Genomic DNA, 25,409 nt, shown 5'->3' on the forward strand with positions numbered 1-25,409 from the left:
TTGTCCGCGTCAGGGGTGAGAATGGAGGTGGATCGTGTGTCCGCTGTGCGTAATTGGCAAACTCCAACCACTGTAAAAGAGGTGCAGCAGTTCTTGGGCTTTGCGAATTACTACCGGAGGTTTATCCGGGGTTTTGGACAGGTGGCAGCTCCCATCACGTCCCTTCTGAAAGGGGGTCCGGTGCGCCTGCAGTGGTCAGCTGATGCGGACAGGGCCTTTAGGAGACTGAAGGACCTGTTTACGTCGGCTCCGGTGCTGGCGCATCCGGATCCCGCATTACCCTTTCAGGTTGAGGTAGACGTGTCTGAGGCTGGTATAGGGGCCGTTCTCTCTCAACGGTCCGGCACGCCACCTAAACTCCGCCCCTGTTTTTTTTACTCAAAAAAGCTCAGCCCGGCGGAGCGTAACTATGACGTTGGGGACAGGGAGCTGTTAGCTGTAGTTCAAGCCCTTAAGGTGTGGAGGCATTGGCTTGAGGGGGCTCAACACCCTTTCCTCATTTTGACTGACCATCGGAACCTGGAGTACATCCGGGCAGCGAGGAGACTGAACCCTCGCCAGGCTCGATGGAGTATGTTTCTCACCAGGTTCGTATTTAAAATCACGTACATCCCTGGGTCCCAGAATGGTAAGGCAGATGCGCTGTCCCGGCGGTATGACACGGAGGAGAGGTCCGTTGAGCCTACTCCCATACTACCAGAGTCTTGCCTTGTGGCACCGGTGGTGTGGGAGGTCGATGCCGAAATCGAGCGAGCGTTGCGTACCGACCCCAGCCCTCCACAGTGTCCTGAGGGTCGGAAGTACGTTCCGCTCGAGATTCGGGATCGACTCATTTACTGGGCTCACACGTCACCCTCCTCTGGACATCCGGGTATTGGCCGGACAGTGCATTGCCTTAGCACTAAATACTGGTGGCCCACTTTGGCTAGGGATGTGAGGGTTTATGTCTCCTCCTGCTCGGTGTGCACCCAGTGTAAGGCACCCCGACATCTGCCCAGGGGTAAGTTACAACCCCTGCCCGTTCCACAACGACCATGGTCCCACCTCTCGGTGGATTTTGTGACAGACCTTCCCCTCTCTCAGGGGAATACCACCATCCTGGTCGTTGTGGACCGGTTCTCTAAGGCCTGTCGTCTTCTCCCTATGTCGGGTCTTCCTACTGCCCTACGGACCGCTGAGGCCCTATTTACCCACGTCTTCCGGCATTACGGGGTACCCGAGGATATAGTGTCTGATCGAGGCCCCCAGTTTACCTCCCGTGTTTGGAGAGCGTTCATGGAGCGTTTGGGGGTCTCGGTTAGCCTTACCTCAGGGTACCACCCGGAGAGTAACTGGAGGGTAGAACGTGTCAACCAGGATGTGGGTAGGTTTCTGAGGTCGTATTGCCAGGGCCGGCCGGAGGAGTGGGCACGGTACATTCCCTGGGCCGAGATGGCCCAGAACTCTCTCCGCCACTCCTCTACCAACCTAACCCCCTTCCAATGTGTGTTAGGTTACCAGCCGGTTCTGGCACCTTGGCAGCAGAGCCAGATCGAGGCCCCTGCGGTGGATGATTGGATGAGGCGCTCGGAAGAGACGTGGAACGCTGCCCACGTCCACCTGCAGCGGGCCGTCCTTCGTCACAAGGCGAGCGCCGATCTCCACTGCAGTGAGGGGCCGGTGTACGTACCCGGAGATCGAGTCTGGCTCTCTACCAGAAACCTACCCCTCCGCCTGCCCTGCCGGAAGCTGGGTCGGCGGTTTGTGGGGCCCTTTAAAGTCCTGAGAAGATTGAACGAGGTGTGTTATAGGTTACATCTACCTGTTGAGTATAAGAATATTAACCCCTCGTTCCATGTGTCTCTTCTCAGGCCGGTGGTAGCTGGTCCACTCCAGGACAATGAGATAGGGGAGACTCCTCCGCCCCCACTGGACATCGAGGGGGCTCCGGCGTTACACCGTTCGGTCCATCTTGGACTCAAGACGCCGGATGGGGGGTCTCCAGTATCTCGTGGAGTGGGAGGGGTACGGCCCGGAGGAGCGGTGTTGGGTGCCGCGGAGGGACATCCTAGACCCATCTCTCCTGTCGGAGTTCCACCGGGACCATCCCGCGCGCCCTGCTCCGCGTCCTCCTGGTCGTCCCCGAGGCCGGGGTCGGCGCACGGCTGGAGCCGCGCGTCAAGGGGGGGGTACTGTCACGGTTTCGGACGAGGCTGCTCCTCCTCCTGGTTCGGGCAGGCTTCGGCGGTCGTCGTCCCCGGAGTACTAGCTGCCACCGATCTATGTTTCATGTTCGTTTGGTTTTGTCTTAATGTTGTACACCTGTGTCTCGTTAGTCCTCGTTAGTGTCCTATTTAGTTCTTGTTGTGTGTGTTTGTCTTTGTGTGTGATTGCTCTTCTGTTTCGTGTTGGAGCTACGTACTTCCCTCCAGTGTTTTGGAGAGGTTTTTCCCACATGTTAGTGCGCCGTTTGTTTGACGCCTGTGTGCGCCGTTATTTCGTCTTCGGGCTTATTGTGCTTATTTTCTACGTGAATATTGCACTAAATACTTTTGGACTGAGCTTCTGCGTCCTGCGCTTGATTCATGCACCACACCCACCTTCAGCACCCCTTGACAAGATCAGAACTCTGTTCATATTTCATTTGTTTTATGAAAGGACAGAGGGACGGGAGAGCAGGAGACACGCTGCGGATGTGTCCCTAATGGTACCCTATTCCCTACAGTGCATTACCCTTAACCAGGGCCTAGTGCTCTAGTTTTGACCGGAGCCCTATGATCCCTGGTCAAAATATGTGCACTGTAAAGGGAATAGGGTACCATTTGGGACGTAGCCACTAGGTAGAGGGGGACAGATAGAGAGTGGCCCAGGTCGATATGTAGTCCAGAATCAGGGGAGCTACCATTAGACCAGACTATGGTATAACACAAGCCCTGCTTCCTCAATACATTAGACCAGACTATGGTATAACACGCGCCCTGCTTCCTCAGTGTTAGAAAGCTAACATCATAAAGGCTGTTCAGTATGCAGGCCACGCAGTCAGAGCCAGGGGAGCAGGGAGAGCCCAGAACCAGATCCTTGCATAAGCACTTTTAGAAGCTCCGACAAACACGCACACACACGCACACACAGACACACACGTACGAGCATGAGCGCACGACTGGAAGCACTCACAGGCATGCAGGCACGTATGCACACACACGCACTCGTACGCACACACACGCACATACACACACACACACCTCAATGTGTGTGCAGCAGCAGCCCAGTGGGTTATAGAGATAAGGGATTTCTCTCAGAGGAAGAGCACGTCATGTGACTAAGCTGATCTAACTGTAGGCGCTGGCTTTTATTCAACTAGACTGCTGCTGTTCAACACACTACACTTCCCACTTAACTTTGGAAAGTAATGACTTTTTACCTAGACTTTTAGACAACCAGAGGTAATATTAAACCCACAGCCATCATGAAACACCAGAGCCACTATTATGATGCATAAACTTGGTACAATGCTTATAAATCACAACAAGGCTATATTTGGCAATTCCATGATACTCCGCTATGCCTCTCAATGCAGTCTGAAATAGTTTTTCACTCCTTCTTTGTCCCCTGGTGTCCGTCGATGAACCTTTAGGACAACAGTTGATGTAAACAGTATAAATCCATTGTATTGATTGATTGATTACCTGAACCTCTGTCTGGGGGTCTGTCTCTCGGGGCTCTTCCACAGGTGTCCGATGTAGTAGAGGGGGAAGAACAGGCAGTTCCAGGTGGTGGCAAACCAGGTGAGGGTGAAGGGAGCGTCGAACTGGGTATCCACAACAAAACAAAGGACTTTAACATTCTTATTAACATGTTTCATCTGCCACTTGCTAGCACTCAGTTGTGGATCGTATGAATCTGAGTTTGAGTGTGTGTATGTGTTACGTTTAGAGCATGTAGCTTCGTCAGGTTCTTTACCTGCTTAAAGGTGAGCTTGGCCAGCTGGGTGGACCCGGCCCATGACGAGCACACGCACATCACCATGGCGACGCCCCACAGCACCTTCTGCACCTGTACGGCCGTGATTTTGATGCAGCAGCGAAGTCTCCGCCTCCCCGTAGCAGGCTCCGCCCCCGGTGCCCCGCCGTTCGCCGCCTGGCCGTCCGCTGTGCTGCCCACCACATTCTCCCTGGGACGGTCTTCTCCTGAGCACAAAGAAAATAAAAAAATGTATTAATTAAGAATATCATTCCTGCCAGAAGAAAACCTTGTAACACCTTGTTACCTCCTAACTACATATTTGTTCTATTTGTTTTTACATTAATTTAAATCAGTAACTCCCCTCTAGGTTTAAGTTTTTACTTGAATTTAAATCAGTAACTCCCCTCAACGTACTCTAGGTTGATGTTTTTACATGAATTTAAATTAGAAACTCCCTTCAACCCCTAAACGTATTCTAAGTTTATGTTTTTACATTAATTTCAATCAGTAACTCCTCTCAACGTACTCTAGGTTTATGTTTTTACATGAATTTAAATCAGTAACTCCCCTCTAGGTTGATGTTTTTACATGAATTTAAATCAGTAAATCCCCTGAACGTACTCTAAGTTTATGTTTTTACATGAATTTAAATCAGTAAATCCCCTGAACGTACTCTAAGTTTATGTTTTTACATGAATTTAAATCAGTAACTCCCCTCAACGTACTCTAGGTATATATTTTTACATGAATTTAAATCAGTAACTCCCCTCTATGTTGATTAATTTACATGAATTTAAATCAGTAACTCCCCTCAACATACTCTACGTTTTTACTTGAATTGAAATCAGTAACTCCCATCAACGTACTCTAGGTTTATGTTTTTGTGACACTCTGGCTCCATGGACTTTGATTATTGAGCCAGGGTTGTTCATTTTCATTGTTTGGGTGTATTTCTATGTTGGGGATTCTAGTTGTTCATTTCTATGTTGGGTGATTGTGTTTGATTAGTCATATGACTCCCAATCGGAGGTAACGAGTGTCAGCTGTTCGGCTCGTTATCTCTGATTGGGAGCCATATTTAAACTGTGTGGTTTCTCCTTGGTTTGTGGGTTTTTGTTCCATGTTCCTGTACAGTATTTGTAACTGTGGACTTCACTAGTCGTCTTGGTTTATTGTTTTTGTCGTTCGTGTACTTTTCTCTAATAAAGTCATGTTCGTTCAACGCGCTGCGTTTTGGTCTCCTTCGCTCATTGACGACCGTTGACAGAAAAACCCACCATAAAAGGACCAAGCAGCGCGTCCAGGAGCAAAGGGTCTGGACATGGGAGGAACTGTTGGACGGTAAAGGGTCCTGGACTTGGGAGGAGATCCTGGATGGTATGGATCGCCGACCATGGAACGAGACGGTGGAGAGGCGACGGCGAGAGGAGCAACGGCATCGGCAGGGCCATCGTCGGAAGGACGGGAGGCAACCCCCAAAAATTTTTTTGGGGGGGCACATGGCTTGGGCGGCTGGGCAGCAGGAGGCTGCCACAGGGAGAAAAGGAGAGAAGGCTAACGGAGTACGGGAGCCATTGGCGAGTAGAGGGAGGGAAGTGTGTGTGGCACGGCGTGAAAGACTGATGTGTGTTGCCAGTCCGGTCCGGCCCGTTCCTGATCCTCGGTTGAGGCCAGTGGTGTGTGTTCCCGGTACGGACCGGCCTGTTCCTACTCCAAGCACCAGGTCCACGGTGTGCTACGCCAGCCCGGCCCGGCCTGTTCCGGCCACTCGCACCAGGGATGCGGTGCGCGTCGCCAGCCCAGCCCGGCCTGTTCCTGCTCCACGCACCAGGGATAGGGTGCGCTTCGCCAGCCCGGCCCGGCCTGTTCCGGCCACTCGCACCAGGGATACGGTGCGCGTCGCCAGCTCAGCCCGGCCTGTTCCTACTCCACGCACCAGGGATACGGTGCGCTTCGCCAGCCCGGCCCGGCCTGTTCCGGCCACTCGCACCAGGGATACGGTGCGCGTCGCCAGCCCAGCCCGGCCTGTTCCTACTCCACGCACCAGGGATACGGTGCGCTTCGCCAGCCCGGCCCGGCCTGTTCCGGCCTCTCGCACCAGAGATACGGTGCGCGTCGCCAGCCCAGCCCGGCCTGTTCCTGCTCTCCGCACTAGGCCTTATGTGCGTCCCCAGGGTCCAGCATGCCCTGTTGCTGCTCTCCGCACTAGGCCTTATGTGCGTCCCCAGGGCCGAGCATGCCCTGTTGCTGCTTCCCGCACTAGCCCTGAGATGCGTGTCCTCAGCCCGGTACCTCCAGTTCCGGCACCACGCATCAGGCCTACGGTGCGTCCCCAGGGCCAAGCATGCCCTGTTGCTTCTCCCCGCACTAGCCCTGAGATGCGTGTCCTCAGCCCGGTACCTCCAGTTCCGGCACCACGCATCAGGCCTACGGTGCGTCCCCAGGGCCAAGCATGCCCTGTTGCTTCTCCCCGCACTAGCCCTGAGATGCGTGTCCTCAGCCCGGTACCTCCAGTTCCGGCACCACGCACCAGGCCTACGGTGCGCCTCAGACGGCCAGAGTCTGCCGTCTGCCCAACGGGGCCTGAACTGTCCGTCTGCCCAACGCCGTCTGAACTGCCTGTCTGCCCAACGGCGCCTGAACTGTCCGTCTGCCCAACGCCGTCTGAACTGCCCGTCTGCCCAACGGCGCCTGAACTGCCCGTCTGCCCAACGCCGTCTGAACTGTCCGTCTGCCCAACGGGGCCTGAACTGTCCGTCTGCCCAACGCCGTCTGAACTGTCCGTCTGCCAAGCGCCGCAGGAACTGCCCGTCTGTACTGAGCCTGCAAAGCCGCCCGTCTGCCATGAGCCTTCAGAGCCGTCCGCCAGATCGGAGCCGCTAGAGCTCTCCGCCAGACAGGAGCAGCCAGAGCCTTCCGCCAGACAGGATCAGCCAGAGCCTTCCGCCAGACAGGAGCAGCCAGAGCCTTCCGCCAGACAGGATCAGCCAGAGCCTTCCGCCAGACAGGATCAGCCAGAGCCTTCCGCCAGACAGGATCAGCCAGAGCCTTCCGCCAGACAGGATCAGCCAGAGCCTTCCGCCAGACAGGATCAGCCAGAGCCTTCTGCCAGACAGGATCAGCCAGAGCCTTCCGCCAGCCAGGATCCGCCAGAGCCGTCCAGCCAGGATCCGCCAGAGCCAGCCAGCCAGGATCCGCCATTCAGTCCGGTGCTGCCCCTCAGGCCGGTGCTGCCCCTTAGTCAGGTACTGTCCCTTAGTCCGGTGCTGCCCCTTAGTCCGGTGCTGCCCCTTAGTCCGGTGCCGCCCCTTAATCCAGTGGGGTTTAGTTGGGGGGTGGTCAGGTGGAGGGGGCTACGGAAGCGGATAGTGACTAAGGTGGGGTGGGGACCACGACCTGGGCCAGAGCCGCCACCATGGACAGACGCCCACCCAGACCCTCCCCTAGACTGTATGCTGGTGCGCCCGGAGTGCGCACCTTTAGGGGGGGGTACTGTGACACTCTGGCTCCATGGACTTTGATTATTGAGCCAGGGTTGTTCATTTTCATTGTTTGGGTGTATTTCTATGTTGGGGATTCTAGTTGTTCATTTCTATGTTGGGTGATTGTGTTTGATTAGTCATATGACTCCCAATCGGAGGTAACGAGTGTCAGCTGTTCGGCTCGTTATCTCTGATTGGGAGCCATATTTAAACTGTGTGGTTTCTCCTTGGTTTGTGGGTTTTTGTTCCATGTTCCTGTACAGTATTTGTAACTGTGGACTTCACTAGTCGTCTTGGTTTATTGTTTTTGTCGTTCGTGTACTTTTCTCTAATAAAGTCATGTTCGTTCAACGCGCTGCGTTTTGGTCTCCTTCGCTCATTGACGACCGTGACAGTTTTTACATGAATTTAAATCATTAATTCCCCTCTAGGTTGATGTTTTTACATGAATTTAAATCAGTAACTCCCCTCTACGTACTCTAGGTTTACGTTTTTACATGAATTTAAGTCAGTAACTCCCCTCAACGTACTCTAGGTTGATGTTTTTGCAGTGTGTGTGGCAGTGTGTGTGGCAGTGTGTGTGGCAGTGTGTGTGGCAGTGTGTGTGGCAGTGTGTGTGGCAGTGTGTGTGTGGCAGTGTGTGTGTGGCAGTGTGTGTGGCAGTGTGTGTGGCAGTGTGTGTGGCAGTGTGTGTGGCAGTGTGTGTGGCAGTGTGTGTGGCAGTCAGTCTGCAGCCAAACAGAGGACAGGAGAGGGCAGGGGCTGATACCCAATCTGAGACGACTTCTACTCAGGAGTCTCTGCAACTTGACTTACAATGACACACACACACACACACACACACACACACACACACACACACTCACTCACACACACACACACACACACACACACACACACACAGACACACAGACACACACACACACACACACACACACCTCCTTCATGTCTCTTCCATCATTCCGTCTGTCTGGAACATGTCCGGACTGACTTTGTCTGACTGTGACTTTGAAGAAGTGATTCATGTTTTAGAGAAAACTTGTGTGCACACAAAACGTACTGTAGGTGCTTGAAAACACACAGATATTATTGGAGAGGGAAAGAGCCAGTAAATGTCTTTATACAAACATACTGTCTCTCTTTCTAGAGCCATATAAACATACAGTACCAGTCAAAGGTTTGGACACTCCTACTCATTCAAGGGTTTGGTTTTTCTTTATTTTTTACTATTTTCTACATTGTAGAATAATAGTGAAGACATCAAAACTATGAAATAACACATATGGAATCATGTAGTAAATAAAAAAGTGTTAAACAAATCAAAGCATATTTTATATTTAAGAATCTTCAAATAGCCACCCTTTGCCTTGATGACAGCTTTGCACACCCTTGGCATTCTCTCAACCAGCTTAACCTGGAATGCAAACAGTCTTGAAGGAGTTCCCACGTATGCTGAGCACTTGTTGGCTGCTTTCCTTTCACTCTGTGGTCCGACTCATCCCAAACCATGTCAATTGGGTTGAGGTCGGGGGATTGTGGAGGCCAGGTCATCTGATGCAGAACTCCATCACTCTCCTTCTTGGTAAAATAGCCCTTACACAGTCTGGAGGTCTGTTGGGTCATTGTCCTGTTTAAAAACAAATGATAGTCCCACTAAGCCCAAACCAGATGGGATGGCGTATCGCTGCAGAATGCTGTGGTAGCCATGCTGGTTAAGTGTGCCTTGAATTCTAAATAAATCAAAGACAGTGTCACCAGCAAAGCACCCCCACACCATAACACATCCTCCTCCATGCTTTACGGTGGGAAATACACATGCGGAGATCATCCGTTCACCCACACCGCATCTCACGAAGCCACGGCGATTGGAACCAAAAATCTCAAATTTGGACTTCAGACCAAAGGACAAATTTCCACCGGTCTAATGTCCATTGCTCATGTTTCTTGGCCCAAGCAGGTATCTTCTTCTTATTGGTATAATTTTTTAGTGGGTTCTTTGCAGCAATTCGACCATGAAGGCCTGATTCACACAGTCCCCTCTGAATGGCTGATGTTGAGATGTGTCTGTTCCTTGAACTCTGTGAAGCATTTATTTGCGTTGCAATTTCTGAGGCTGGTAACTCTACTGAACTTATCATCTGCAGCATAGTTAACTCTGGGTCTTCCATTCCTGTCGCGGTCCTCATGAGAGCCAGTTTCATCAAAACGCTTGATGGTTTTTGCAACTCCACTTGAATAAACTTTAAAATTTCTTGACATTTTCCATATTGACTGACCTTCATGTCTTAAAGTAATAATGGACTGTCGTTTCTCTTTGCTAATTTGAGCTGTTCTTGCCATTATATGGACTTGGTATTTTACCAAATAGGGCTATATTCTGTATACCCCTCCTACCTTGTCACAACACAACTGATTGGCTAAAAAGCATTAAGAAGGAAAGAAATTCCCCAAATTAACTTTTAAGAAGGCACACCTGTTAATTGAAATGCATTCCAGGTGACTACCTCATGAAGCTGGTTGAGAGAATGCCAAGAGTATGCAAAGCTGTCATCAAGGCAAAGGGTGGCTATTTGAAGAATCTCAAATCTCAAATATATTTTGATTTGTTTAACACTTATTTGGTTACTACATGATTCCATATGTGTTATTTCATAGTTTTGATGTCTTCACTTATATTCTACAATGTAGAAAATAGTAAAAATAAAGAAAAACCCTTGAATGAGTAGGAGTGTCCAAACCTTTGACTGGTACTGTACATTCTTCCATACATGAAAACAGATCCAGACCAACACTCACATAAACAACCTCTATAAATAACATAGCTATAGCATCACCAAAAGGGCAACAGCATCACCAAAAGGGCAACAGCATCACCAACAGGGCAACAGCATCACCAACAGGGAAACAGCATCACCAACAGGGCTATAGCATCACCAACAGGGCTATAGCATAACCAAAAGGGCAACAGCATCACCAACAGGGCAACAGCATCACCAAAAGGGCAACAGCATCACCAACAGGGCTATAGCATCACCAACAGGGCTATAGCATCACCAAAAGGGCAACAGCATCACCAACAGGGCAACAGTATCACCAAAAGGGCAACAGCATCACCAACAGGGCAAAAGCATCACCAACAAGGCTATAGCCTCACCAACAGGGCAACAGCATCACCAACAGGGCAACAGCATCACCAAAAGGGCAACAGCATCACCAACAGGGCTATAGCATCACCAACAAGGCAACAGCATCACCAACAGGGCAATATCATCACCAACAGGGCAACAGCATCACCAACAGGGCAATAGCATCACCAACAGGGCAACAGCATCACCAACAGGGCTATAGCATCACCAACAGGGCAACAGCATCACCAACAGGGCTATAGCATCACCAACAAGGCAACAGCATCACCAACAGGGCAACATCATCACCAAAAGGGCAACAGCATCACCAAAAGGGCAACAGCATCACCAACAGGGCAACAACATCACCAAAAGGGCAACAGCATCACCAACAGGGCAACAGCATCACCAACAAGGCTATAGCATCACCAACAGGGCAACAGCATCACCAAAAGGGCAACAGCATCACCAACAAGGCAACAGCATCACCAACAAGGCAACAGCATCACAAACAGGGCAACAGCATCACCAAAAGGGCAACAGCATCACCAACAGGGCAACAGCATCACCAACAGGGCAAAAGCATCACCAAAAGGGCAACAGCATCACCAACAGGGCTATAGCATCACCAACAGGGCAACAGCATCACCAACAGGGCTATAGCATCAACAACAAGGCAACAGCATCACCAACAGGGCAACAGCATCACCAAAAGGGCAACGGCATCACCAAAAGGGCAACAGCATCACCAACAGGGCAACAGCATCACCAAAAGGGCAACAGCATCACCAACAGGGCAACAGCATCACCAACAAGGCTATAGCATCACCGACAGGGCAACAGCATCACCAAAAGGGCAACAGCATCACCAACAAGGCAACAGCATCACCAACAAGGCAACAGCATCACCAACAGGGCAACAGCATCACCAAAAGGGCAACAGCATCACCAACAGGACAACAGCATCACCAACAGGGCAATAGCATCACCAACAGGGCAACAGCATCACCAACAAGGCTATAGCATCACCAACAGGGCAACAGCATCACCAACAGGGCTATAGCATCACCAAAAGGGCAACAGCATCACCAACAAGGCAACAGCATCACCAACAGGGCAACAGCATCACCAAAAGGGCAACAGCATCACCAACAGGGCTATAGCATCACCAACAGGGCAACAGCATCACCAACAGGGCTATAGCATCACCAACAAGGCAACAGCATCACCAACAGGGCAACAGCATCACCAAAAGGGCAACAGCATCACCAAAAGGGCAACATAATCACCAACAGGGCAACAGCATCACCAAATGGGCAACAGCATCACCAACAGGGCTATAGCATCACCAAAAGGGCAACAGCATCACCAAAAGGGCAACATCATCACCAACAGGGCAACAGCATCACCAACAAGGCTATAGCATCACCAACAGGGCAACAGCATCACCAACAGGGCAACAGCATCACCAACAGGGCAACAGCATCACCAACAGGGAAACAGCATCACCAACAAGGCTATAGCATCACCAACAGGGCAACAGCATCACCAACAAGGCTATAGCATCACTAACAGGGCAACAGCATCACCAACAGGGCAACAGCATCACCAACAGGGCAACAGCATCACCAACAGGGCAACAGCATCACCAACAAGGCTATAGCATCACCAAAAGGGCAACATCATCACCAACAGGGCAACAGCATCACCAGAAGGGCAACAGCATCACCAACAGGGCAACAGCATCACCGACAGGGCTATAGCATCACCAACAGGGCAACAGCATCACCAACAGGGCTATAGCATCACCAACAAGGCTATAGCATCACCATAAGGGCAACAGCATCACCAACAGGGCAACAGCATCACCAACAGGGCAACAGCATCACCAACAAGGCAACAACATCACCAACAGGGCAACAGCATCACCAACAGGGCAACAGCAAAACCAACAGGGCAACAGCATCACCAAAAGGGCAACAGCATCACCATCAGGGCAACAGCATCACCAACAAGGCTATAGCATCACCAACAGGGCAACAGCATCACCAACAAGGCTATAGCATCACCAACAGGGCAACAGCATCACCAACAGGGCAACAGCATCACCAACAAGGCAACAACATCACCAACAGGGCAACAGCATCACCAACAGGGCAACAGCATCACCAACAGGGCAACAGCATCACCAACAAGGCAACAACATCACCAACAGGGCAACAGCATCACCAACAGGGCAACAACATCACCAACAGGGCTAGATACAGTCTGTGGGTAACACACATCCAAAGTGAAAGATGTCCTCCACTTTAGACCTACTAATGTGCAGAGTCAAACACCCCACAAACACACAGACACACAGACACACACAGACACACAGACACACAGACACACACAGAAAGCACCCAGAATAATAACATCATAACAACGAACCCAAAGATAATAGAACAAGACAAGATCCCTTATGGTTCACCAAGTTACACTGTTTCATAACCCAAGCTATCGTCTATCTGCACGGAGCACCTGCCTTCTCTGTCTTTCTGTGTGGCCTTTTCTCCATCACATTAACATGAGGGATTTCCCTAATGGTGTTTTCACTCTAAAGATAATGACGTGGTTTGTGTGTGTGTGTGCGTGTGTCAGGGTGTGTGTGTGTGTGTGTGTGTGTGTGTGTGTGTATCTGTGTGTGTGTGCCACACGGAAGCTAAGGCCTACTCATCTCCAGTCGTTAGCTACAGAATATACTCCTCATGCAGAGTCTTGGAAACAAAATAACATTATATAACTTCTGTCAAGGCAGCTTGAAACCAGGATTTACCTTCTCACTAATGACATACACATTAGCTATTGACTAATGTCAAAACACCAACATTAGAAAGATACTGCAGTGCCAACATTAGATACTCTAGTCATGGACTAAAATGTAAATGTAAATGTACTGTAAATGTCTGTAACTCAATATTGAATCTGTATTCATGTGTGAAATAGCCAATTATTAAGAATGTCAGCTTGTTTCAATAGGCCTACACCAGTGGCGACCGGTGCTGTTTAAGATTAGGGAGGACCATTTTTTTAATGAGCATGGCCTTATTTATTTTACAGCATGTTGGATGACTGTGATTCATATTCCATTCACCCAGTTCAATGTAACATTGATAGGTTTAGGCTACTACATGATACTCCCGTTTTCCCTATACACATCATGAGGTTGCTACAACCTAGCCTACTAATGAAAGTTTACAACATACAGTAGGTGTACTGGTTGAGAGACAAATTGGAGTAATCAAGGTGACAGACATTGACACATTCAATACTGCCTTGCACACTCTTGCCTGCAAGGTGTAATCATTAGTCCAAACAGTTGCATATAAGAGTTTCTATTGGACAAATTCAGGTAGGTTGATCCCTGTTTCGTCCCGTCAGTGGAATGAATTCCAGTAGGCTAATTCTATTCATATGTCTGAGACATTTTCATTTAAGAAGTGACTCTTTCCTTACTGTTCCACTCAGCATCTGAGTGTGTGTGTGAGAGAGAGAGAGAGAGAGAGAGAGAGAGAGAGAGAGAGAGAGAGAGAGAGAGAGAGAGAGAGAGAGAGAGAGAGAGAGAGGGAGAGAGAGAGAGAGTCTCTCTCTAAACAGCTTCATTTAGGAAGGGACTCTTTTCTTATTTGTAGTTCTGCAGCCTTTGACCTTGCTGCTTCATTACAACACAGATTAGAGTCTCTGATTGCTATCGACCCCAATGCCTGCAGAAGGCCAGCAACCCATTCTGTGTTTAGAGCTGCTACAGTCTTCTATTGAGACTTTGTGATGATGCACTTTAAATTCAATTGGCTTTAACTCATGCAGTAGGCAAGTCCTTGTTATATTAGTGAGGAGAGGCAGCCTATGCAAATTGCATTGTTTCATGAGCAATAAACCTGTTATCATGCTCTGATTCTAAATTCATCATCACTGCCTGACTGAAACGATACGGTTTAGATTACATGCTGAAGTAGATGAATGATTGAGGAATTGAAACTAATTCAATATTTGTTTGCCATTCCAACCATAAACATAAACGATTTTTGTGTGAGAGCTTTTGACTTGACAGAGACACTACACTAGATTTGGCATTGGGATGAAAGAACGTCTGGGCTGTCGGGATGAATCAGCTAAGGGAATGGGAACACACACAGACACACACACAGACACAGACACACACAGATGTTTATCGAATTGTTCCACACACAACACCGACGATGATGAGAGTCGTGTTTCTCCGTCTCTATTCTGAGCTGTGAGCGTCTCTTTGTCTTCATGCTGAAGGTCATCTCCACTCTGCTCAGTTTGTCCTTCCTGGGCCTCCATCCCTCTCACATCCTGTGGCCCTGGCCACTGACTCCTTACTGCAGACTATGTGTGTGTGTGTGTGTGTGTGTGTGTGTGTGTGTGTGTGTGTGTGTACGCGTGCGTGCATGTGTGTGTGAGCAGAACCCTGGCCATCAGTCCATACCGCAGCACTGTTTAATCTTCCAAACGCAGCTACGGGCCAAGCCGGCCAATCAACACCCTGGGAGAATCCGAGACAGAGACAGGGCTAAGCACTGTATTCACTGTCAGCCTGGCTGTATTTAATAGACTTTGTGGACAGTTAGTTACAGTGCTGTAGTGCTATGGTGACATTATGAACTATTGTGAGACTTTCAGTTTCAGGACGGTATTTATTTGGACCCAGTTACTGTGTCATGGTGATATTACTCATACTAACCATGGTGACAATCTCCCCATACAGTCTGTTCCAAAACCCACTCTAAGATACCACTTAGTATGAAGCGATGTATTAAGCACGCATTCTAAGTAGTACTTTCAGTGTCAGGCAGGCCGCCTTATTTTATTTGGACACAGTTACTGTCTAATGTTATGGTGACATTCTTTATATTACCATGGTGACAAATAGAATTAGAACATAAATATATCTCTATAGTGACATATCTTCCTCATACTGTAGCATCTTTTAATACGCATAAAAGCTTTTCTCATTCCGTACATGGAGCTCCTTTTTACTTCTGCGTTAATATTACATTAACAGGAATGCAAGCATGCATGCCACAACCTACTGTTTTTTTTTTCTTATTTCTTGTTTGTTTCACAAGAAAAAAATATGTTGCATATTCAAAGTGGTATGCATGTTGTGTAAATCAAATGATACAAACCCCCCAAAAATATATTTTAATTCCAGGTTGTAAGGCAACAAAATAGGAAAAATGCCAAGGGGGTGAATACTTTCGCAAGCCACTGTAACTACAGTAGTGGTCACAAACTGGTCGATCGTGATCGACTGGACGATCTCCAACGCATTCCTAGTCGATCACCAAACACTTCTGTAAAAAACCCAACGATAAAGCCTTGCGTTCCAATTTATTTTCATCCATTTCGACCTGTTGGTGGTAGGTGCACTTGATTCAGCAGCCCTAGCACCGGGAAGGCAAAGTGTTCCCATTTTGAACCATTTCATGTGTCTGAAGGTAGAACTCTGCCTACCCGGCAGGCCCAGAGAGCAAATCAAGCGCACCTATAGGAAAGCACAGTTTCCTCGAGCCACAGACTATAAAAATAAGCCTTGAACGCAAAGCAAAACTTTTAAAACCATGACTAGAGAGAGACTGTCAACGAATACAGCAAAGAGCTGCTGTTTTTATGAGTAAGTTCATGTTTAAGTTATTCAGCACTGTCAACACTTTTATAAGCAATAAAATATGCATTCTCCCTACTTCCACTCACACTACAACCAGAACTGTAGTTGTAATGAATGAGTATAGCAAAGTGTTCCGATAAGCTTGCGTTGTTATTATTAGCGTCTTGGGTCTTTTTTAATATCAGTGAATATTTCACATTATCTGGGGATAGGAGTAACAACATGAATTGGTGCACGAGGCAGAAATAATGCAGTGTGACTTGAGTTTCGCCATCAGCTGGAAGACTGTATCCCCTTTTCTCAGCGGAGGGAGGGAGAGTGGAGGGACGGTGCGTTGGGTGAGAGGCAGCCTCACCGCTGCTCCCTCCCTCCCCTCAGACTGACCATCAGATGCAGGGCATCAATCCAGAAACAATAAAAAGTAATTATTATGCTCACTTAGCTTGCCTCACAAGTAATACAACAAATGATCTATTACCAGTGTGATCATATACCTACATTTTTCAAATATAATTTTCAAATGGTCTGAGAAGAACAACATTGGCAGGGCAATTCAAGCATAGTGATATAATGTATTGGGCATTTAGCCTACTGCACAAACCTCATTGCTACAGTACTGTAAGCATAGGCTTATGTATTTTTTTTTTTTATCTATGCAGTAGATCTCGGCCTGCATTTTGTCTCACAAAGTGATCTTGACTCAGAAGAGGTTGGTGACCACTAAACTACACGGTGTATGTGTGTGTGTGTGTGTGTGTGCGTGTGTGTGTGTGTGTGTGTGTGAATGGGGAAGGTAGAGTAGCTGTGTGAGATGAAGATTGTCCTCCACTAAATGACTGGGCCTTTTAAAGGTGGAGAGCAGGCTACACACTAATCACTGAATGATACAGCATGGGACACTTAGCTACATCACTGGCTACTTCAATTATCAAGGTCAGTGGAGGGATTCTGAAGAAATACTACTATAGTCAATGGCCAATCTCCTATTTGTTCACCAATCACTCATGTTAAATACAGTACTGATTAGAACAAAGGATGAGCCAAGTACTGAGGGAAGGTTTTTTCAATCTCTTCCCCATCTCTTTCTGTCCTCCCTCCCTCCCTCCTTCTCTCACTGTCCTCCTCCCCCCTTCTCTCACTGTCCTCCCTCTTTCTCTCACTGTCCTCCTCCCCCCTTCTCTCACTGTCCTCCTCCCTCCTTCTCTCTCTGTCCTCCTCCCCCTTCTCTCACTGTCCTCCTCCCTCCTTCTTTTACTGTCCTCCCTCCATCTCTCTCTGTCCTCCTCGCTCCTTCATCTCTCTCTGTCCTCTCTATACCTCCATCTCTCTCTGTCCTCTCTATACCTCCATCTCTCTCTGTCCTCCTCGCTCCCTCCATCTCTCTCTGTCCTCCTCACTCCCTCCATCTCTCTCTGTCCTCCTTCCTCCTTCTCTCACTGTCCTCCACCCTCCTTCTCTCTCTGTCCTCCACCCTCCTTCTCTCTCTGTCCTCACTCCCTCCATCTCTCTCTGTCCTTGCTCCCTCCATCTCTCTCTGTACTCCTCAATACCTCCATCTCTCTCTGTCCTCCTCGCTGCCTCCATCTCTCTCTGTCCTCCTCGCTCCCTTCATCTCTCTCTGTCCTCCTCCCTCCTTCTCTCACTGTCCTCCACCCTCCTTCTCTCTCTGTCCTCGCTCCCTCCACCTCTCTCTGTCCTCGCTCCCTCCATCTCTCTGTCCTCCTCGCTCCCTCCATCTTTCTCTGTCCTCCTCGCTCCCTCCATCTCTTTCTGTCCTCCTCGCTCCCTCCATCTCTCTCTGTCCTCCTCGCTCCCTCCATCTCTCTCTGTCCTCCTCGCTCCCTCCATCTCTCTCTGTCCTCCTCGCTCCCTCCATCTCTCTCTGTCCTCCTCGCTCCCTCCATCTCTCTCTGTCCTCCTCGCTCCCTCCATCTCTCTCTGTCCTCCTCGCTCCCTCAATCTCTCTCTGTCCTCCTCGCTCCCTCCATCTCTCTCTGTCCTCCTCGCTCCCTCCATCTCTCTCTGTCCTCCTCGCTCCCTCCATCTCTCTCTGTCCTCCTCCCTCCCTCCATCTCTCTCTGTCCTCCTCGCTCCCTCCATCTCTCTCTGTCCTCCTCGCTCCCTCCATCTCTCTCTGTCCTCCTCGCTCCCTCCATCTCTCTCTGTCCTCCTCGCTCCCTCCATCTCTCTCTGTCCTCCTCGCTCCCTCCATCTCTCTCTGTCCTCCTCACTCCCTCCATCTCTCTCTGTCCTCCTCGCTCCCTCCATCTCTCTCTGTCCTCCTCGATACCTCCCTGGGTTTCCTTATTCTTAGTCTCTTCCCCAGTTCCCTGCTCGGTGTGGTTCTCTCTCTCTGTCCTCTCCCTCCCTCTATTTTATCCCCAGCAGTAAGGCTCTGCTCTGCAGTGCAGATCTCTCCTGCTGATAGCTGCAAATCCCAAACCTGCCAGCAGAACCCTGTCCTCCCTCCCTCCCTCCCTGCCAGCAGAACCCTGTCCTCCCTCCCTCCCTGCCTGCAGAACCCTATCCTCCCTCCCTCTCTCCCAGCCGCACACAAGCCTAAGATCACCATGCGCAATGCCAAGCGTCTGCTGGAGTGGTGTAAAGCTTGCCGCCATTGGACTCTGGAGCAGTGGAAACATGTTCTCTGGAGTGATGAATCACGCTTCACCATCTGGCAGTCCAACGGACAAATCTGGGTTTTGCGGATGCCAGGAGAACGCTACCTGCCGAATGCATAGTGCCAACTGTAAAGTTTGGTGGAGGAGGAATAATGGCCTGGGGCTGTTTTTCATGGTTCGGGCTAGGCCCCTTAGTTACATTGAAGGGAAATCATAACTCTACAGCATACAATGACATTCTACACGATTCTGTTTGGGGAAGGCACTTTCCTGTTTCAGCATGACAATGCCCCTGTGCAGAAAGCAAGGTCCATACAGAAATGGTTTGTTGAGATCGGTGTGGAAGAACTTAACTGGCCTGCACAGAGCCCAGACCTTAACCCCATCGAACAGCTTTGAAATGAATTGGAACGCCGACTGCGAGCCAGGCCTAATCGCCCAACATCAGTGCCCGACCTCACTAATGCTCTTGTGGCTGAATGGAAGCAAGTCCTCCCAGCAATGTTCCAACATCTAGTGGAAAGCCTTCCCAGAAGAGTGGAGGCTGTTATAGCAGCAAAGGGGGGACCAACTCCATATTAATACCCATGATTTTGGAATGAGATATTCAACAAGCAGGTGTCCACATACTTCTGGTCATGTAGTGTCTCATCATTGGATCAGATCGGACAGAGACTGCAGTGGGACCTGCTCTACTCACCTCCAAGTCTGTCAGGGTGTGTGGGTCTGTGATGGAGGGTGAAGTCTATCAGGGTGTGGGGGTCTGTGTTGGAGGGTGAAGTGGGAGGCAGGCTGCTCTGCTCAGTTCTGCCTCAGTGATCCAGGGAGTAAACAGATCAATCCCCACCAACACTGGATGCCATAAACACAGTCTAGAAAAACGATTCACGTATCTAACCCTTCCTCCCTGGCCAACACAGTCTTCACCACAGATGACACCTCGTCCCTAACCCTTCCTCCCTGCCTGGCCAACACAGTCTTGACCACAGAGAAACCTTGTCTCCAACCCTTCATTCCTGCCTGGCCAACACTGTCTTGACCACAGAGAAACCTTGTTTTAACCCTCCCTGCCTGGCCAACACAGTCTTGACCACAGAGAAACCTTGTCTCCAACCCTTCCTCCCTGCCTGGCCAATACAGTCTTGACCACAGAGAAACCTTGTCTCCAACCCTTCCTCCCTCCTTGGCCAACACAGTCTTGACCACAGAGAAACCTTGTATCTAACCCTTCCTCCCTGCCTGGCCAACACAGTCTTCACCACAGAGAAACCTAGTCTCTAACCCTTCCTCCCTGCCTGGCCAACACAGTCTTGACCACAGAGAAACCTAGTCTCTAACCCTTCCTCCCTGCCTGGCCAACACAGTCTTCACCACAGAGAAACCTAGTCTCTAACCCTTCCTCCCTCCTTGGCCAACACAGTCTTCACCACAGAGAAACCTAGTCTCTAACCCTTCCTCCCTCCTTGGCCAACACAGTCTTCACCACAGAGAAACCTAGTCTCTAACCCTTCCTCCCTCCTTGGCCAACACAGTCTTCACCACAGAGAAACCTAGTCTCTAACCCTTCCTCCCTGGCCAACACAGTCTTCACCACGTGTCTAGCGCTGCCCTTGCCTGACTAGCTTCTGATGTTGTGTTGAATATTCATTGGCTGCACTGGTATACCAATCTGTCAATCACCAGTCTGTAGCAGGCACATTGAGCTTTTATCCAGAAATCTATGACAATAAAGAAAGTCAGAGTCAGGTATAGCCTGGTCCCAGATCTGTTGGCAAGAAAGCATAAACAGATCTTAGACCAGGCTACAGTGTATTTGTACTTATTATGGATCCCCATTAGTTCCTGCCAAGGCAGCAGCTACTCTTCCTGGGGTTTATTATGGATCCCCATTAGTTCCTACCAAGGCAGCAGCTACTCTTCCTGGGGTTTATTATGGATCCCCATTAGTTCCTGCCAAGGCAGCAGCTACTCTTCCTGGGGTTTATTATGGATCCCCATTAGTTCCTACCAAGGCAGCAGCTACTCTTCCTGGGGTTTATTATGGATCCCCATTAGTTCCTGCCAAGGCAGCAGCTACTCTTCCTGGGGTTTATTATGGATCCCCATTAGTTCCTACCAAGGCAGCAGCTACTCTTCCTGGGGTTTATTATGGATCCCCATTAGTTCCTACCAAGGCAGCAGCTACTCTTCCTGAGGTTTATTATGGATCCCCATTAGTTCCTGCCAAGGCAGCAGCTACTCTTCCTGGGGTTTATTATGGATCCCCATTAGTTCCTACCAAGGCAGCAGCTACTCTTCCTGGGGTTTATTATGGATCCCCATTAGTTCCTGCCAAGGCAGCAGCTACTCTTCCTGGGGTTTATTATGGATCCCCATTAGTTCCTGCCAAGGCAGCAGCTACTCTTCCTGGGGTTTATTATGGATCCCCATTAGTTCCTGCTGTTGGGTTCTATTTTTCTCATAATTGGATCTGTATGTGATGAATAGCTTAGAAGGAATGCATTAATGAGGAGCATAGGTTTGAACTGTACTGATATAAATTGTTTCACATAACAGGCTGTGATTCATGTAAGGAACGTTAGGGGTAGGACAGATAAGACTTGTATTTCTTACAGATACGAACACTCTCTCTTTGTTGTCTGTGAAACTGTCCTTGAACATGGGTACATGGAGTACAGATTGGAGGGGTGTCTTTTGGGTGCTGACTCCACAGGTTATTACGATAGCAACTTATGCCTGGGAACGGTGGAGCGCCAAGGGGTGGAGCGCCAAGGGGTGGGACTAACCCGTGCACCAACGGATTGGCTGAGTAAAGTCTAAACCACACTCAGTCCTTTACTCTGATTGGCCAACAGAAGAGGTGGGAACTCTCTGTCAGAGTATTTGAGAAAGAACCTGTAAACAATGTTTTAGTTCTCTGAGTGCCCTGCGTGGTATTTCAGTGGACCCGTATATACGAACCTTCATACTTATCATACATACATTTTGCATATAATAAATTAAGCTTGGATTGAAGATCTCATGATTCTTATTCCAATACCAGATTTGAATTACGCAATTTCTAACAATTGGTGACCTCCGACTGTGATCTGGTGGCGGAACTTCGCTGGAATTCATCCAGCCCATTGGACACCGCTGTCGTCGAACTGTGTGTTTCACAAAGTGCCCGGGCTTCTAAAAACACTGGTAAGCAGACACACATTGTTAAATAACTAAAGATCTGCATATTGGCTTTATCCAAATTAATTTTGTGAAACACCTGTTTGATGTAAGTGAACCCTATTGTACTATAAATAACAATTACAGTATACTATTTCGATTTCATAATATACTATGCAAATGTTTGATACTTGTGATGGTTAAACCCATGGGAGTGCAAACTATGACTAGAGGTTCATAGGTGGCACTTTAAAGCGAATAAACAGTGTGACCTATGGTTAGAGGGTGTGACTCCCATATGATGTATTTTAAATAAACAGTGTGACCTATGGTTAGAGGGTGTGACTCCCATAGGATGTATTTTAAATAAACAGTGTGACCTATGGTTAGAGGGTGTGACTCCCATAGGATGTATTTTAAATAAACAGTGTGACCTATGGTTAGAGGGTGTGACTCCCATAGGATGTATTTTAAATAAACAGTGTGACCTATGGTTAGAGGGTGTGACTCCCATAGGATGTATTTTAAATAAACAGTGTGACCTATGGTTAGAGGGTGTGACTCCCATAGGATGTATTTTAAATAAACGGTGTGACCTATGGTTAGAGGGTGTGACTCCCATAGGATGTATTTTAAATAAACAGTGTGACCTATGGTTAGAGGGTGTGACTCCCATAGGATGTATTTTAAATAAATGATGTGACCTATGGTTAGAGGGTGTGACTCCCATAGGATGTATTTTAAATAAATGGTGTGACCTATGGTTAGAGGGTGTGACTCCCATAGGATGTATTTTAAATAAATGGTGTGACCTATGGTTAGAGGGTGTGACTCCCATAGGAGGTGTTTTAAATAAGTAGTGAACTATGGTTAGAGGGTGTGACTCCCATAGAAGTTATTCTACACAAGTGGTGTGACAGTACGGTTTATGACTTAAAAATCATAGGAAGCATGATAAAAGGTTAGACAGTGTGAGTGTGGTCGTATGAATGAGAGTGTGAATGATAAACCAGTATACCTTGATAGAAAACTAATTGGGAATCAAAGACGTCTGTGCCTGTCCAAACTGTATAATTTGGGGATAACTGTTGGGTTTGTGGTTGCTTAAACCATATAACCCGTTAATAACAATTAGGAACATAAAGCTAAAGTGATGAATGACTAGTGTGACTGAACTGAAACGTTTGAGCTGATATGATTGAACTGTGGCGTTTGGTGTTAGACATAGCATAATACTGGTTTTAGGTGCTTGGGTTGAGGCTTTTTTGTTGATTATTTGATGTAGCGTTTGATGTTTGACCCTGCAAAATACTGGTTAAACAATTAGACTGAAATAATTTGGTTTATCGTTGAAATATAAATATGCACCAGCTTTGACTAATTAGGTGGGAGTGATTTGATTTAAATGGATGGACTAAAGTGCTTTGAATAACGGCAGAATATTGGGAACACTAAAACGAAAGCAGCTCTTCAAAGGAGCCTGCTCCCACCCGAGCACTGGAGAGAGAGTTGCGAGGGGAGGGGCTGGAGAGAGCGAAAGTGTGGCTTTTGGAGCCAGGAAAGACTGGAGTTTGCTGGGAACACCACGGGGTGATTATTTGAGAGGTGCATGTGTGTTTCTGACGAGGGATGAGATGGGTGAGAAAGTAGAGAATATTTACATTTGCATTTTTGGTGATTTGGCAGACGCTCTTGTCCATAGCGACTTGCAGGAGCGATTGGGGTTGAGTGCCTTGCTCGAGGGCACATCGGCAGATTTTTCGCCTGGTCGGCTCGGGGATTGGAACCGGCGACCTCTCGGTTGTTGGCGCGGCGCTATTGATCACTAAGCTGCCTGCCGCCCCATATGAGTTTAAGGTTGTGGCGTTGTTTGATCATGTGATAAGGTTTAATTGCTAATCGGACCATAACTAATGTGGTTATGGAAGTAATGTATAGGTAGGGGAGAGCCAATAGGGGCCTCCATTGAACTATTATGGTTTATTTGGCATTTCGGTGGCATGATGCGAAGTCAACGGCTGGTGTGGGTGGTGACCGGATGCTACTGAGTATTTAGTTTGGTAATGTTGAATGGACTATTTGTAGCGTGTTTTGGGGTTAAATAGAAAAACTAACTTATTCAATAGGGAATCAAAGGGAGAGAGAGTTTTTTGCTGAGGTGAAAGCTACTGCGATTTTCATTTGGTGACGTCACGTGCTCTATGAACTGGGAGTAGTTACTTTGAGAGCATCGCAGATGGTGTGGAGTGACTGGCGATGTCCCTGGTTCGAACACAGGTAGGGACAGTAGACAAAGCTTTCGCAGTGGGGCTATATACCTAGATTACTGTGTGGATTGAGAAATGTGAAAGGTTGAATTAGATAGCTTAAATAGAAGTATTCTAGAAAAGTCTATGAAAATATGTTATAAGGTTACCATGCGCTCTCCCCGAAGGAGCAAGGGGAGGGTGAGATGGTAGGAACATCATTAAATGTATGCTAATCAACGATAGCAAGTATTTGTTTTATTAATTAGGCCATAATCAGAGAGAACAGTTAAATAAATTGAATAGCGAACTGAAATGGTTTAGCGGGAAAATATAAATTTTTGGTACATTTTAGAACGATAATGTATTTTGGTTAAGTGGATGCAAGTGACATTGGCTGTTGTGATGGGGGAATAGCGCCAGCCTGTGGTGGGTTCTGGATTTGTTACATAAACTTATATTTTAAACTAAAGTGATGGAATAGGCTACAATTATAACATTATCAGAAAAAAGACACAATTTAATGTGAAATAGTTATTACAATTATTATCATTGATCCAGTAATGATATAAGGATAGTAGAGGAAGGCAGGGGATTTAATCTCATTTAGGGAAGTTATATTAGGAAGAAAATACCATTAAATGAGGGAACATTTGATGTAACCGTGATTGTATTGGCTAAAAACTCAAATATGACATTTACAGGGGGGACAGGAACAATAGAAGGGGAGACAGATTTTCCTAGGGGGTTGAACAAATAATTGATAATGGATCATTTGAGATGAGATCACATGTAGCTGAGTTAGGGTAATCAATTAAATAATAATTGTATACTCTAGGAATTTTGAGTGGTTTTATAGATTAGTTATGAGGAATTAGATTGATACAAACAATTATTGATGGGTTAAGACTGGGGATATCTGTATCATGTTTTGTGTGTACTCCCATCTTTAGATTATAACCAGGAGAAAGAGATTAGCTCATCTCGTTGGAATGTTGCCAAGGGCTAGGGGAGCAGTAGTGAAGTTAGGCAGTATTTAGGTCATAAAAGTGAGCTACCAAATTAAGGCCTGGCTATTTGTGGTTGTTGTTTTTCAAAATTGGGGTTTTCAAACAAAAAACAACACACCTAGTATGATGTTTATAAAGCCTTGTTGT

The 25,409-nt window shown here is 48.0% G+C and overlaps 1 protein-coding gene across 1 annotated transcript in view; it reads right to left on the reverse strand.

Moving 5' to 3' along the window:
- Positions 1-25,409, reverse strand: part of LOC311118417 (solute carrier family 35 member F3-like) — a gene marked incomplete at its 3' end in the record, with an annotated part of 64,725 nt that overhangs the window by 23,567 nt on the left and 15,749 nt on the right. The window contains exons 2-3 of the mRNA XM_084193219.1: positions 3,940-4,166; positions 3,666-3,787 (exon numbers count right to left, since the gene is read on the reverse strand). Of these exons, the coding sequence (XP_084049345.1) occupies positions 3,666-3,787; positions 3,940-4,166 (349 nt within the window). The remainder of the gene's footprint in view (positions 1-3,665; positions 3,788-3,939; positions 4,167-25,409) is intronic.

The sequence above is a fragment of the Coregonus lavaretus genome (genome assembly GCF_964263955.1).
Source record: "Coregonus lavaretus genome assembly, contig: HAP1_SCAFFOLD_1328, whole genome shotgun sequence".
Classification (NCBI taxonomy): Eukaryota; Metazoa; Chordata; class Actinopteri; order Salmoniformes; family Salmonidae; genus Coregonus; species Coregonus lavaretus.